Source organism: Anabrus simplex, chromosome 2 (assembly GCF_040414725.1).
Source record: "Anabrus simplex isolate iqAnaSimp1 chromosome 2, ASM4041472v1, whole genome shotgun sequence".
NCBI classification, from domain to species: Eukaryota; Metazoa; Arthropoda; class Insecta; order Orthoptera; family Tettigoniidae; genus Anabrus; species Anabrus simplex.
The window spans coordinates 1,222,832,001-1,222,848,711 of record NC_090266.1 but is presented as its reverse complement, the minus strand read 5'-3'; the positions used below and the strand labels follow the sequence as shown (position 1 = coordinate 1,222,848,711).

Here is a 16,711-nt window from a genome sequence, read left to right as displayed (position 1 = left end):
CTGCCATCTGCTTAACCTTTTAAGTGCTGAGTTACCAGTTGACTGTTTGGTACCTCAGTGCTGAGTTTTTTCATTCGTATGTAAAAAAATTTGTAGAAGTCTCAATTTTTAACTTAGCAGTGGGGTGATTAGCTTAAAATGTTTATAAATGTTGGTTGTTTATAAATCTAACTGCAAATGGAAATTCCTACACTTATGTTCAAAATTATTTTGAGAGAAAACATTACACTTATGTGCCCATGTGTGCATTATCTTTATACAAAGTAAAGAGCCCAAAATATTATTTCCTAAAGTCTGTAGGCAACTAATACATATAACTTCTTAAAGTATATAAGTTGATATCTTAAAATACTTTCCAAACCTGGAATGTAGTGATAGTTAAATGTTTTCTACTGGTTGTTTGTGATACCGATTTTTTTCAACTATCCGCACCAACTCCACTGGCACAAAAGTTTCTAAAAATCAACGATTTTCGGGTTGTCATCAAACACTACTTGGCCCTCAGAGCCTGCCACAGTTACCTGAAACTCTGCTGAAGATAAGTAATCCATCCGCCTCGAAATTAGCGATAAAATTACTTTTGTACTCGCCGTGATTTTCTTCTTTCGTTTAGGAGGCGGCTCTGTTTCTCTCTCGCATACAATATTTTCGGCACTCTCTCTATCCCTCTCACTTTCAAAATCGCTTAACAATTCCTTAAAATGATCATCTCCATCATCACTTTCCGCTGTGGTTAATAACTGAAAGATTCTATAATCCAAAATAACACATGCTGCAAGAACAACTAAAATGTTGTTCCGCCATGTTTGTTTACATCACAGATGAACTCCACAGACGTCTACAAAAAGCTCTGTAAGTTACGGATCTCCGATCCGTTAGTTTTACATAATGCCCAACAGATGGCAGAACATGTTAGAGATCAAATTTGCACTCGAAAGTGAACCGGGAAACTAAAAAAAAAATTCTCGCGTACCGTCTATAGACGGGCGTAGCACTTGTGGACCGGCCGCGTCAGCCCGTAACTCATCGGGTTAAATACTCTCCTCACTAATACATGAAGGATCACGATGTAACCACCAGAATGCGTGCATAGCTCGTTCTCGATTTTTAGTGAATTGTCAAACCTTACTACGGGCTATGCCCGCAGTGCAGCCTGAGCGTAATTTTGGCCACTGCGAGCTATGCTCGCAGTTACGCAGTTACACTGGAAAGAGTTAAAGCTCTTTGCGTTATCGATTTGTTGTAACTATTATAAAACTAATTGTAACACCCAGTTTTGATAAAATCTTTCTTGTAGGGAAAAACTCATACAGCTATAAAGTAGGTGGATTTGAATAAGTTTACAACGATCTTGAACCAACATGGACCTCGAGCACCAAGTTGACATGCGTAGAGTTGAAATTCTCAAGATATCTCGTTATCAACGCACGGCTTCAGCCCTACACTAATATTGGATCAACATTGAAATACAGAACTAATACTTATTGCACATCATCAAATTAGAGCAACTGTACAAGGACTATGACATTAGACATTTTATTCTAACAGAAGAAAATCTGTACATTATAGATGGTTCTTAGATTACATATTATGAGGAACTCTTTCATGTTAAAAAATGGACAATAAGTTATTCTACACATATAAAGAGAAACACTATGCTGGAAATCAGCTGTTAGTTTAGCATTTTAGAAAGTGCTAAGGATATAAATCTTTTAAAGGAATGCTCTTATTACTCTGGCAACCAGGAATGAGTTAGCTGGAAAATTTATAATGTCCAATAACGGACCATTTATATTGGTATTATAAATTTACTCATTCAGAACAAATATTTCTGATTCCCTATAGGAATTAACATCTATATCATCTGATGGCCAAGCAGGCATCAATTTTTGGTAGTGAGGTAAAGTCTCTCATAGTGCATTGGCACTGCCGGTGGCTACAATTAGCCTATGCAGTGGCCTCCACGGTATGCTCTAGCCATGCGTCTTGGTAGGTGTGCTAGGTACCAACTGATGAGCCCAGCCTAGCACACGGGGGTGAAACGCTGGCAACCAGGAATCAGTTAGCTGGAAAATTTATGATGTCCAATAACGGACCATTTATATTGGTATTATAAATTTACTCATTCAGAACAAATATTTCTGATTCCCTATAGGTATTGAAGGCTAGTCGTACATACTTTATAGCTGTATGAGTTTTGCCCTACAAGAAAGATTTTATCAAAACTGGATGTTACAGTTAGTTTTATAATAGTTACAACAAATCAATAACGCAAAGAGCTTTAAATTTAAAAATGTGTGTAAATGTTTTATGATGTGTCTATTATCCCATAGGGATTAATCTGGTTTCTGTATTTTAATTACACAGATTTTAAGTAGCATACGTAATTATATAATTTACAACTTAGTTTAGAATGCTCTGTTCATGTTTTCACACTACTACTTAAAAAAGCCTTGCAACAATTTCCTAGGCTGATGATGGCACAGGAAGGTGCCGAAACTGGTCCCAAAATGACAGATAATAAATGTGATATTTTCATAATCTCACTATTTTATTTTATTTAACAGGTGGAAACCTTTATCCTTATCTGTAATTGTAAATTTCGATTCAATACAGACCAAAAAATGAAATTCTTGACATTGAAAAACTAAATGTGTGTTGCTACATACGAAATATGCTGGGAAATACAGGAAAATGCCCTTTATTGTATTGAATCGCTGTAAATAAGCTCCGCTCAGAGACGCTGGAGACAGAGCCCAACTCTGCATCCACGAACCTACTACGCTGGTGTAGCAGGGGGAGAGGTGATACTCCCACGTGGCGCGTCCCAGGTGGCGGATAGTGGGGTCCTAAGTGGCTTGCCGGTGGACTTGAGGGAAATAAAATACCTCTCGCGGACCGAACACACAACCCCCTGTAGGTGGGGGACGCAGACGAAGAATACACCCACGGTATCCCCTGCCTGCTGCAAGAGGCCACTAAAAGGGGCGACAAAGGGATGATCCAATTGGAGCCATGAAACTACTTGTAGTTATACTGAGAGTCAACTCAAGACCTTAGCGGTCCCTTTGATGTTAGTCCGACTTCTGGTCGGTGAAAAGGCTTCCGCAGCGCCAAATAGTTCCCTAGGTGTGTTACTTGTTCCTGAAGTCAGGAGCTTCCTTCAGTTTGGTTAGATATTCTGGTGAACTGACTTGATGAATTAAAATTTTTGCCCTGTATAAATATGGAAAATATATCAGGTTGTATGTTATTCGGGTTCGTTACCAACTCTTATATTTCATACGTAGATGGCTGTGAATAGTTATTGTTCTCAGTGGTGTATGTAGCAAAATAATAATAATTTAATATGATATTGATATCTTATTGCACTGTGTACTTAGTAAGTTTGTTCGAGTTCATTCCACTGTTGATAAGTTCGCATAATAGGTGGGACGTTGAAGATGGATCCAAGAAAACTGTTGGCAATACTGGCTGCAACAGCGTGTTCACTGTTCAGTATTCATAATGGCTGCCAGCTGTGAGCAAGACGTGTGTGATGCTGTGACGCTTGAGTCCCCTGTGAAATATTTTAAAGCTAACAAAAGTAGAGGAAAATAAAGTAGAAAATCTAAACCAAATTGTTTTAAACGTTTACAGTAGCCTACGAGATTAGAGTCCACTGTGGACTGTGGAAGATGTGAAAAAGTCCGCGCAGCTGATCGGCTTTTCTGTGTACAGTGTTTACGCCTCTCACTTGGAATGGAAAATCCAAGTCTCCAGGGAAAGAACGATGTGTCAGCTCAGCACTCGCCGTAAATAAAACAGGAAGGGCATTAACACGGTATGGGAATAGGATCCTTGGCATATTCGATGATAATAATTAATAATAACGTGTACTTTACTTTATATTCGCAACCGCCCTCTACCTACAGAAATGTCATGAGAGGATCATGAGTTCGTTTTTACCTTCCGAATGACGAGACTACAATATTTACAACATTCCTGGAAGCATTGTATTTTGCAATCCCACTCACCGGTGGGTTTTTCAGCTTTTTTAACTATGAGAAACTGCCACTGACAGTCATTGCACGAGAGCGGAATCGTATACGTATGCTGTAAGTCTCTGATTGGCTCCGCCATGTTTTATCCAAATGTCCTGTCAGCTGATTTAAATGTATCTATTCAGCACAGGGTAAGAAACAAAAATAATTCTTGCTTCTCTTGCCTCGGAATTCGTCAGTAATCTGTAGGTTTTACATGGTCAATAAAGGAATAAATAGGTATGGTACATAATCAAAGTACAGCTATGTGAAAGGCAGTGATTTCGTTTGATGCTTCACTATTTCAGAATGAAGTACTGTACTTGTCAGATGGACGCACGGCGTTAATGATAAGCTGGTTGTGGCGGAGATGGAGAACCGTGACGAGACGGGGAGGGGGAACAGGGGACGTGCTCACATGCGGAAGGATACTTTTCCTAAGCTCTTAACTTGAATTTCAGTATAGTACCACCACGCGGGGAACACAATGGGTCGCTATTACTTGCGCGTGGTACCACTATGTTAGGTACCAAATAGGTTTGTGATTAGTAGCAAACAGGAGCACCGTGCGGTCAGGCTTTTACGGTACCTGTGATTAGTAGCACTGTATGAGCGACATCAGGGTTCTGGCTTGCCTATGATTAGTTCCCACTAAATAAGGAACACCATGGGATAGTACGAGTCCCTGTGGTTAGTACACATAGGTGATGAAAACCATAGGTTTGCGTTGCCTGTAAATGGCGCCGCTATGTGTGAAACACCATAGGTCTGTATTACATGTGCGAATTTCATTACCTGTGAGTAGTACCATAATGTGTGGAGTACCGCGAGTCTAGGATACTTTTGATTAGTACCGCACCATGTCAAATACCATGGTTCTACTTTCCAAGTGATATGTACCATTATGAGAGGCCGATGACCTATATTTTGGACCCCTTTAGCTTGCAAGCTTCATCTATTCAGTATTGAGCTATAGAAGCAGTCCCTTGGTCAGTATTACTATTGTTTTCGTGAGTTTCTGAGACTGAGGCATTGCACGTCGGCTCCACTTATTGTTTTAACTTCATATCCATCCGTTCATTTTTTGTCCTCACGCTTTGAATTCTGGTCAGTGGAGGATTTTGGATTTTTATTTTGTCATTGCATTTCGTACCATCAGGGGCCGATGCCCTAGATGTTAGGCCCCTTAAAACAACAATCATCATCATCATCAACTCTGCATACCTTCCTTGTGGCCTTTGTTCCATGACTTGCCACCTTCGAGATTCGTCTCAGCTGTGTGTTGTTCGCACCCTGTACATGGCACAAATGATGCATACGTGCATTACCAGATGTCGTGAAATGTCCGTTAGCATGGTATTGAAGGGTTTCAGTGTAAATGTCAGTATAAAAACTCTTGACAGTATACTAGTAATGAAGTTTTGCTGCATTGTTATAAATTAGTATTTACATATTTTGCCAAACATACAAAAGAAGTAGTGTTTGATGATGGGGGTTGAGGTTTGACTGACTTGGTACTTTCAGCACTTTGAATCATTATCTTCATCATCATCATCATCATCAGTGTCCCACTCCAGTCACCTGGATGTAGTTTACAAGCCTCGTCCACTCCTTTCTGTCCTTCCATTTTCCTGCTCCATTACTTCTGCCACATCCAATCCAGCTTTTCTAATGTCCTTCCAAATCTGAACACCAGGCCTGCATTCCACTGTAAAATATTTCAGCTGACGTTGCCATGGTTACGACTGGTCATTTCTTCATCTGATTCCAGCAGCGGGGGAAGTGTGATGCAAATATCTCCATAACAGTTGGTTTTAGGCCTTTAAAACACTGTTTTCGGAGCCCATAGGGCCTAACCAAATTTTGTTCCTCGCGTCATGAGACTTAAAATGGGCTTTGTCTTGTCCTTGTCTGACAAATTTTACCTATGTTAATGTACCAAAGGGCCTAAATGTATGGTATGTAGAGAGCTATTCAAATTTCTTGTAGATGGGGTTACCTGTAGGGTTCTAACATTTACTTTTGTAAAGTAAAAGTATACAAAATGGTTGAGATTGGTGGAACAGTATAGATTTGTATAAGAAATGGACGGACGGACAGACAGACAGACAGACAGACAGACAGACTTTCTGCTTTTATTATTATTATTATTATTATTATTATTATTATTATTATTATTATTATTATTATTATTATTATTATTATTGTTATTATTACTATTATTATTATTATTATTATTATTATTATTATTATTAATAACAACTTTACTGGCCACACAGGACCACTTGAATCTTAGGGTTTTTTATTTAGTCAGAGAAGATGAGAGGTTCAGAGCCACTGTGTTTCATCCCAAGATGTACAGGGTCTTTTTATTTTTTTAGCTGGCTCCGCAGCACCATTCAGAGCAATATATCTCTCGGCAAATGAGTCACCCGGCTATCGCCTTCTGTGCATGTTCCCCTGACACATGGAGCAAGCCATAAAAAAGACCCTGTATTTCACAAATCTATTGCAGAAATACACTGTCCTGTTGGTTCATATTTTCCTTGATAATTATTTGTTTTTGTTTCAACATTTGCAAAGTTTCACTTCAAGAGAAACTGCTTATAGATATATCTTTTTTTCCAATTCCAAATGTTTTACTGAGCAGCCATAGTATTTTCTAATTCACTTTGTTTGCTATGAGCACTGTGTAATAATTAGATATAATAAAATCACTTGCACCAGCCTGTTTTGCTGTACAGAATTGAAACGCGTAAGCTGGAGGTAGCAAAACAGGCTGGTGTTAAGAGGGGAATGGGACAGAGATGATGGTTAAACTCTGTATAGTGTGTATTATGTGAAACAATGTATTTTGTTTTAGGTGCTCACTGCTAACATCGGTACATTGCTGGATCTGTATGGTGTGGAGAAAGGACTTGAACACTATCGTAGTACACCTTCCCTTAATTTTGAACACTTCAAATATTATCTGCAAAAGGAGGTATGTAATGAAACATTCTCATATGTAAACATCCATTGACACTTGGTCATTATTCTGTCCATACTCACTGGCTGTTGGCTGGGTTATGTAAGCAAGTGATGCAAGTGTGTAATGGACTAGTATAACTTGGAAACAATTCTCTAAACCCATAGGTAGATAGTGAAAATATCGAGCTAGATTAGTAGGTACAGGTAAACCCCGCTATACACGGTTTTATGTGCGATTTTGCAATTACGCGATTTTGGTTTCAAGTCTAGTACTGCCATCTGTTAACAGTACATGGAAGCTGTAATGCCTTGAGGCGGGTACAGACATGCGTGCCGAACTGCGTAACGTACACTACGTCGCGCGGGAAGGTTAAACGGGGCAAGTGCATCTCCATTCGCGTCTTCTGTCGTGTTTGTCGAGACATGAATCGTCAGTTCCGATCATCAGAGCTGTGAAGTTGCACTTAGCAGGTTTCGTATTTAAAACGCCAGGCAAAAGGAAAGAAATTGAGGCTGTCGAAAGAAAGAAGCATGTACCAAAGTTGTATTCGTTAGAAACAAAGTTAGAAGTTTTGGATCACTGTGAGAAAAGTGAGTTATAGACAAGAAAGGTTCCATCTTATCAATACATATTTATTTATACAAATATCTACAGTCAGTTGACTCTTTACTCTTTACATGTAGTCATCCTCAGCTGTACACCGTTACCTTCACATAAATCAAATTGGTTGATTTGTCTTGTCCATAATAATAGTCATAATAATAGGATATATCTCACTTCTAATTGAGCATACTTCAGGGTAAATTAGACTATGTACAATCTAAAATGTGTAGGTGAATCTTTTAGGCCTAAAATCATGTAAATGGGCTGTTATTAAAAGTACACTTATGTAAACACTTTTTTAAAAATATATGCGATACATGTAAAATGTTGTCTTAAAATATACAGTTCAAGTAAAATCCGTTATAATAAATAAATAGGAAATATTTTGTTGGAATAAGTTTCCGTCTTGCGTACGTTGATTTTCTTCAATATGATGTGAAAATCGTATAAATAGACTATTATTAAAAGTACAGTTACATAAAAACTCTTAAATATATATAGTACATGTAGAATGTCATCTTAAAATGTGCAGATTCATGTAAGATCCGTTACAATAAATAGGAAACAATTTTTTTAAGAGTAAGTTTCCGGTCTTGCATTAGTTGATTTTCTTCAATATGATATGGAGAATGTCTATGCTTTTTTGTAAGTGGTGCTCTTCTTTCTGCTGTATATTATGCTTATTCATTAGTTTATGGTTGACTTATCAATCATTAATAACAAGTCTGATGTATTGTCTGAGGTAGATGTGTGCAGCTGCAGTTGAATATGGCTGGAGTATTGAATGTAATTTCTTTTCTGTGAGTGTCAAATGCAGGAAATATAAATGCCGATGTGTGTCTGTAAGAAACGAAAAATGAAATTAAGAATTTGTAGTCTGAGGAATGCCTGTTTCTGTGTGTGTATGTGTGTTTAATATAGAGTACTTACGATTGCTATTGTGGTTGTGATGCGCTAGTTTTGGCTGCCTGGCGTGCACTGTGTCGTGTTCATCTGGTGTTAGTGTCCGCTGCTGTAAGGGGAATGGAGGGGTGAGGGACGAGGGGAGTTGTAGCGGTGGGGGTAAGGGTAGAGTTGGGCGTGACGATCATCTGTGTGTTGGCGCGTGCTGGATGTTGTTTATTGATTATTTTAAGATAATAGTTTTTTAGTGCAGGGATAATTTTTTTGAATATGGTATTGGTTTTTTCTGTGTTTTCATTTATGTTGTAATTAGGGTTAGTATATTGGTCTAGTGATATGTATAGTTCTTCTGTTATATTGAGTAAGGGACCTTTGGGGTTTATGTCAAGTATTTTCATGTCGTTTTCAATGTTCGTGAAATTATGTTTAAATTCGTCGATATGTTGACCTATTGCAGAAAAATGATTGTGTTTCACAGCATTAACGTGTTCATTGTACCTCATTGTAAAGTTCCTACCAGTACGTCCTATGTAACTTATTTCACAGTTATTACATTTGATACGGTATACTCCTGAGTGGTGATATTTATTAGTGTTATTGATTGTCTTGTTATTATGTAATATATTAGTACTGTTGTGTGATGTTTTGAACGCTATTTTTAGGTTGTGTTTTTAGAATATATTAGTTAGTTGGGTATATGTGTGTATTGTTGAAAGTGAATAGTGCGTAGTCCTTCTTGGGTTTATCTGTTTTTGTTAATCTGGTTTTTGGTAGGGACTTGATTTTCTGAATGATGGTGTTGAACATTTCTTTCTTGTAACCATTATTCTTAGCTATGTCATGAATTAGTTGTATTTCTTCACTAAAGTCAGTTCCTGATAATGGTATGTTGAAGGCCCTATAAATCATACTGTAATATGCTGCTTTTTTATGAGTATTGGGGTGGATGAAATCTGTTTTGATCGTGTTCGATGTGTTTGTGGGTTTTCGGTATATTTTGAAAGATAAATGATTTTCATGCCTGGTTATAGTCAAGTCGAGGTAATTTAATTTCTGATTGTTTTCGGTTTCTTTTGTAAATTTTATGTTCGGGTCTAGTGTGTTTAATCTTTCTGATAAGATGTTGTCGTTGGTGTGTCTGTTATCAATAATGGCAAAAATGTCGACAAATCTGCACCAGAAGAATATGCCGTCTGTTTTTTTGATGGAAGTATGTTCTAGATAGTCTATGTATATCTCAGCTAATGTGCCAGAAGCAAGTGACCCCATTGAAAGGCCTTGCTGTTGGTAAATTGTGTCATGGAATTTGAAGTAGTTATTATTGGTTGCAAATTAGAGTATTTTGATGAATTCTTCAATTTCTAGGTTGCTTAATTTGCTATGGTTTTTGAGATTAGATTGAATTTTTTCTATGGTTTTTTTGGTGGGAATGCTGGGGTACATATTGCTTATGTCAAACGAAGCAATGGTGTGATATTGTTCTATTTGTAATTATTATTATTTTTTTTTCTTTTTTTTTTTTTTTGCAAAAATCTATTGAATTTCGTACGGTTTTGTTGGCTTGAAAAAAGTAATGTTTCTCAAGAAATTTTTGGATAAATTGTGAAATTTTGTATGTTGGGCTTGCCCTGTAATTTATTATCGGTCTCATAGATATACTATCTTAGTGTATTTTTGGGTAAGATTTTGCAGTAGGTAGTTGGGGGTTCATAGTCGTGAGTTTCATAAATTCAATTTGTTGCCTTTATCTGCTTTCGTTATGATAAGGTTGTTTTGTGTGATTTTATTTTTAAGTTTGTTTATATATACTTTTTTGGTACTGTTACTATTTGGGTTATTGTGACTGATTTTATATATATATATTGTGGTAGCTTTTTTATGTCATGTCATGTCTAACTTCCTCACGTAAGTCGTATGGAATCTTCTGTATGGCTTGTTCGGATTCTGTGACTGTAGTTATGATGTTCTGAAATACTGACATGTTGCCCCAATTGTGCTTGGGTCCCTTACTTAATATCTCAGTTTCTGCTTCGTTAAATGGAATTCCAGTAAGATTCTTCACTGATAAATCAAGATGAGAAAGGTGAGCGTATTGATGACATTCAGCATGCTTTGGGACATAATGAATCTACTGTGAGAACTATTCCTGACAATGCGGAATCAATTTGAAAAACTGCTCAATCTTCTACTAACATAAGTGTGACTAGAGTGACCAAATCATGCTCAGAAGTGATGGAAAGAATGGACTGGATTGACCATCACAACCAACAACACATGCCTCTCCCCGGAGCTGCTATTCAAGCTACAGCCAAGAGCTTGTATGCAGAGTTATTACTGTGTATTTCAGTGTTAAATTTTTAAGTGTGTAAATTTTGCATTAAAATGCGTTTCAGGAACAGGATAATGGTTATATTTTGTAAAAATCCTAAGAATCTCTGCTATTTTAAACTTAATATGTGAGTAAATGAAAACCTAACCCTGTATTTTACATATAAAATGAATCTTGATGTACGCAAATTCGGTATGCACAGCAATTCCGCGGAATGTAACTATCGCGTATAATGAGGTCTACCTGTATTATTATTATTATTATTATTATTATTATTATTATTATTATTATTATTATTATTATTATTATTATTATTTGTTGTTGTTTAGGCCTACTGAGAACCACAGGGCTCGTATCTACTCTTTGGTAAAGTTGTTGCTTTCTTCTTCTTCCAATACTCCTTCCTTTGCTGACTATGAGCCAGCTTTATCTCCTCTGTCCACCTAATCAATACTTCTTATTATTATTAAATTAGGTTTGGTTTGGTTTCAACCTTTCTAGGTCATCATCAGCTGGTCACACAATCGCATATAATATCATGCAATACAAATATTACCAAATCCAACAAGGAATGTCATATAGCAACATGTCAAATGGTTCATGAATGGAAACAATCGTCGGATTAAAACTTTGTATACATTGTTTTAACATAAGTGACATACATAAAAACATATCTATAAAAGTTAAATAGCTCATAGGCATGAGATACCATGTTAGGTGCTAGTTTTTGTAAAATACATATGATATCACAAAAGGCATGTGTATTAATCACAATTTGTTGGTCTTGTGGAATGTTGTGGGTTGCACTTCCTGTTCCATGTGCCGTATACACTGTAATGAAATCTTTCCTAATATTATCTTGTTTGTGAGTAACATAAAACACATTGTAAGAATATGGATTGTTCATAAACATGAGTTACTTGATTTTAGATCATATCTTTATAAGATATGTAAAATAACCCAGGAAGAGCATATGCGTTGGTCACAGTTCATTGGACTTATGGGTTGCTCTTCTTATTTCCTAGATCTTCAGGTGTGATAGAATCTTGTGCCCCATATTAATGCCGTAACTTTTAACACTGAATAGCTCTGTTCTTGGGTTCTTTAATGAATAAGCATTTTTATGAATTATTAGAGTTGACTGTTGGAGTAAATTGTGTTAAAAGATCAATGACCTGCATTGTAGGTATGAGTTACACTTAAAACCAGGTGCTCAAGTGTGAGTCTTGGGTCACATATATATATATACGAAACATAAAGTTACATGTCAAATTCATCATATGGGATTGTGTGGACTCAGTTGAAACTTGAGCAGAGAGTAGGTTCTAGAATGTGCACACATAAATCCGTGCTGCTTGTATTGGAAGTTGAGTCGTGACGTCCTATGTTATGTTGCGCTATGGTATTTGACTGGAGTAGAAGGTCCTTCCCTTCGCAGTTGTGTGTAGATGTAACAAATATCTGCATGATATACTATATGTGATTCTGTGACCAGCTGATGATGGCCTAGAAAGGTCGAAATCTGTCCTAATTTTAATTTAATAATAATAAGTGTACCGGGAAGTACACCTCCACGCCGCGCATTCAAAGCTAGCGCCTAAAAAACTCCTCTATTGGTGAAACTACACCAACTTGGATCTTTAATCAGAAGATGTCGCCACCTAAATAATGAGTAATTCTGTTATTGTGCAGTTTCCTAACCTGAGTGAATTTCTACTTGTTGTATTTGACATTCATCAAGAAGTTTGGATATTCTTCCACAGATGACACCACTAAAAACTATGATCATGCACCCTGGTGCGAAGTGAAAGAACCTATAATTTTAAGAAGTTTTGTATTTTGAGTTTTTTTAAAACTAATTGATGTTCATTTATTTTTGGGTTGGCAATATTTACTTTTTCTTTCCGCCAGTTTTGAATCTAGCCAATCCCTAATTTCTGTAATTAATTTCCACCTATCGCAGGTTTCTTGTTCTATTTTGAATGTTACCTTTTGAATTGACCAATTAAATTGAGTGGGTGTGGCTGGTGTAGTCTTGATCTCAAACCTTCCCTGAGGGTTTATAAACTGCGGCTTTTCAAGTTTCTTGGCCAGTTGATCAACGTCCATCTGAGAGAGAGAGAGAGAGAGAGAGAGAGAGAGTGTGAGTGTGTGTGTGTGTGTGTGTGTGTGTGTGTGTGTGTGTGTGTGTGTGTGTGTGTTGGCCTCTTTCGTCGGCAGCTAGTACATCTACAAGGTAATGGCCACATAACATCTTTCTTTCTTGCTAACGCCACAGTTTAACCCGAGGGAAAGGTCCGACTATTTAGTTATGTAACCAGTTTTTCTAAAATGTAACTTCTTCCAGCTAATGTAAAAAAAACTTCATAAAATCTTTAACTGTAAATCGGGGATAGAGAGTGAATTACCCTCTCGAGCTCCCCTTCATCTTGATTTGAGGTGTCTACGTTTTGTAACTTTTTTCCTTCCTTTTCGTAATGAATTAATTTAACCTTATACGAGTCACCTCAGTAGTTTGGGAATAGCCCCTGTTTCATCGGCCTAGAGCCCTTTAGGTTTTTTGTTTAGGTGTTCATTATCTCGGAGCGCAGTTCGCCTCCATTCTGTTTGTGTTTCGGGCCGTTTACTTAAACTGTTCTTTTCTGCAAGGGCCGTATAGGTTGGGTACGAGATACCCCTGTTTCAAATTGTAAGTTGGGCCATGGAAGCCAGAGAGTGGAAGATTTTTGAGATTGCCTCGAGGAGGCTGAAAAAAACGGAGAGCCTGTTAGCTCTTTCGCAAGTTTTATAGCTGTAAAGTATGCCTCTAGGAGGCTAGATATTGTGATTTAGGGAGCAATTGCTCTTGAATTAGGGGACTTCTGCCCCTCATTAAATAATACCTCTTCCTCTTGTAAAATTGTAAAACTAGGGGCTCCAAGCCCAAAGTGTTAAGCTTCTGAATCGTGGAATTTTCCCAATCTCGTTTAATGATTGCTATTTGTACCTGTAATATTGTTATGGAAATTTGTTAAGTTTGAAGTTCTAAAATAAATATAGCCTTTGTTAAAGTTTTAAATCTATTCTTGACATTGTAGATAGACCCATTTACCCCAGCACCTTTTTTCACCTCTGTTTTCCACGGATACCCCGGAACAAGTGGTAGCAGAGCGTGGTTGAATGGGTCTCAATTAAGCCCCTTTTGACGGCTGAACATAGGATTCAATTTGTACTCTAACAATTTTCTCGGTCGCTGGAATTTTTTTTCTAAATTCGTAACATTTCTTTCATCATGTCTGGCCCTCGCAAAGTCCCCCATCCCGGCTACTTGCGCAAGGAGGAAGTAATTATGAATTACTAATTAGAAATGTTCAATCTGGAGGCACGGCTGCGGGAGATACCACCAACCTTAAAGAGTCATTTGAATTACCTATTAGTATCCTAACTCTGGGAGAAAAAGGAATTGATGAGGCTCTATCCACTATCACGGACAACACCACTGAACTGGCATCTGTAGTGAGCTTTTTAAGTGAGTGATCCATCTCCCAATCAACTTAAAAGAGTACAGGCAAGATTGTTCCATTTTTACAATAGAGTTAGCGATCTAAGGAGGCGAGTAATTTAGTTGATCATCTATCAAAAATGTCAAATAGAGTGAGTGAATTATTGTCTCGGGCAGCTGCTCCCAAAACCGACCAAGCCATGATGATAAACACTGTGAGTGAGGAAGATTCTTCCAAGAATGTAGAAAGCAGAAAATCTGTGGCAACTCAACAAACTTCTGCCCTATTGGAAAGAGTGTCTGATCGGCGTACCTCAGTTCCACCTTTCTTTTTAAATAATGCTGTATCAGAGACTTCTCAACCTTCTAGGCCGTCACCAATTTCGTCACCTTATTTTAGTAGTCTGCCCCATCCCCTGGCGATGTTGCTTAGGGGAATTTCAAAATTTTCAGTAAATTCCACTAACGATGTCATTTCATTTTTAAGATTTTTAGTTGATTTCAAGATCACGCTCTAGTGTTTTCCCTTTCTCGCTCTCAAATTCTTCAAATTATGTACCCATATTCTGTAGGTGTCCTATTGGACAAGATAGTTAAGGCTATAGTGGATAGATCATCTATAGAAGACTTCAATGCTCACCTTTTGGCAAATTTCATTCCGGCTAGGGCAATGTCCTCTCTAATACAGAAGTTCTATTTTAGGGTACAACGTCTGGACGAAAATCTGGCTGATTACATCCAAGATATCAAATTTTATACCCGAGTGTTCGCCCTGCTTTTTCGGAAGAAATGATAGTGCAAACTATTGTTGAAGGGATCTCACCACCTTATAGATATTATTTATGTTTTGAGTCTTGTCCCCTAACCTTGGCAGAATTAGAGGCTATGGCTGTCTCAGCCGAAAGAGTGCTGTATGCCGACACCTTACGAGTCGCTAAGGAGCCCCTCCATCTTCTAATAGTTTTCGTCCCTCACCTTGCCGAACATCCACCACATGTAAATGCTATGCTTGTGGTTCTACAGAACATCTCCGTAACAAGTGTCCTTTGATCAAATCCAGTGGGACAAAGAATGGAGCAGGGTCATCACAAGGATGTTTTAAATCTGCCTCGTTTACTCATATCGCCAAGAATTGCCCTAATACTAATAGCACCCCCTCCTGCTCAACTTCTGGTGCAACCTCAACCAACTCAAATAATCGAAAGTGATTAGTGTCATCGGCTGAATCAGCAGGGTCATTTTTCCAAGGCTCAGCCCCCGTTAAACCTAGCGAAAGCTCGGATAAGGATAAGAGTTCTTCTAATTTATTATTTGATGGTCCTAAAGAATGCCTCAGGATTGCGACGGAGACCCCTGCACTTGTACCATTTCCTAAGATCGAGTTGAATAGTGAACCACTCACTGCTCTATTGGACTCTGGGAGTGTTTGTTCTATTATTTCGGTCGACTGGTATTCTAAATTAAAGTCTGTTTGTAAATTTTCTGATTATTGTTCGTCTTCGGTTCAATACGTTTCGGCTAATTCCTCTCCATTAGAAATTTTAGGTTTCATCTTTGCCAAGATTCGTATTTCTAAATTTACTTGGAAAATAAAACTGTCTGTGGCTAAGCACTTGTCTTGCCCCGTTATATTAGGAGCGGATTTCATGTCTTCTGAATGGAAAATTCTAAATTCCCATGGAGGGAATTAGATATTTTTCACCAACGTCATGTCTTCTACCGGTCTGGTGCTCGACATTCAGAGCAAGTTGTGCACCTTCAAATTTGCTAATAAGTGTAAATTCCCTTTGCTTAAGTGTAATTCTGTATCATGTTCATCTGTTTCGCCTACCCAGGATGAGGTGGTGTTAGACCTTAGACATCTACCTGAGGAGCAGGCTGATAGTATTTGCAAGTTGTGTCAGTCTTTTCCGGATGTATTTTCCGATACTCTTGGTGTTACTGACCTCATTGAATACAAGATTGAGGTTACGGATTCGATCCCAGTTAGGTTTCCTCCTTATAGGCTATCTCAACCTAAAATGAAGGCTCTTAAAGAGATCATCGCCCAGATGTTAAAGGACGGTATTATTCGACCTTCTAAGTCGGCATATTCATCGCCCATTTTTCTGGTGCCGAAACCCCAAGGTGGCTTCAGGCCTGTGATTGATTATAGGGCTTTAAATCGGAAGGTGGTGTTACAATCCGTGCATGTGCCCGACATTCACTCTTGTTTTTCATGGTTTCGGAAAGCTAAGTTCTTCACCATCTTAGACCTTAATCAGGCGTATAATGAGATCCCTCTAGCTGAAGAATCGAAACATATAACAGCTTTTGCCACGGATTGGAACTTGTATGAGTACAACCGCGTGCCTTTCGGCCTCCCCACGGGGGCAGTTGTGCTCACGAGACTGCTAGATAGG

The 16,711-nt window shown here is 38.0% G+C and overlaps 1 protein-coding gene across 5 annotated transcripts in view; it reads left to right on the top strand.

The window, feature by feature from the left end:
- Window positions 1-16,711, top strand: part of LOC136864817 (differentially expressed in FDCP 6 homolog) — a 452,756-nt gene that overhangs the window by 20,492 nt on the left and 415,553 nt on the right. For all 5 annotated transcript variants that reach the window (XM_067142253.2, XM_067142254.2, XM_067142255.2 and 2 more), the window contains one exon: window positions 6,886-7,005. In XM_067142253.2, coding sequence (XP_066998354.1) covers window positions 6,886-7,005 — 120 coding nt within the window. The remainder of the gene's footprint in view (window positions 1-6,885; window positions 7,006-16,711) is intronic.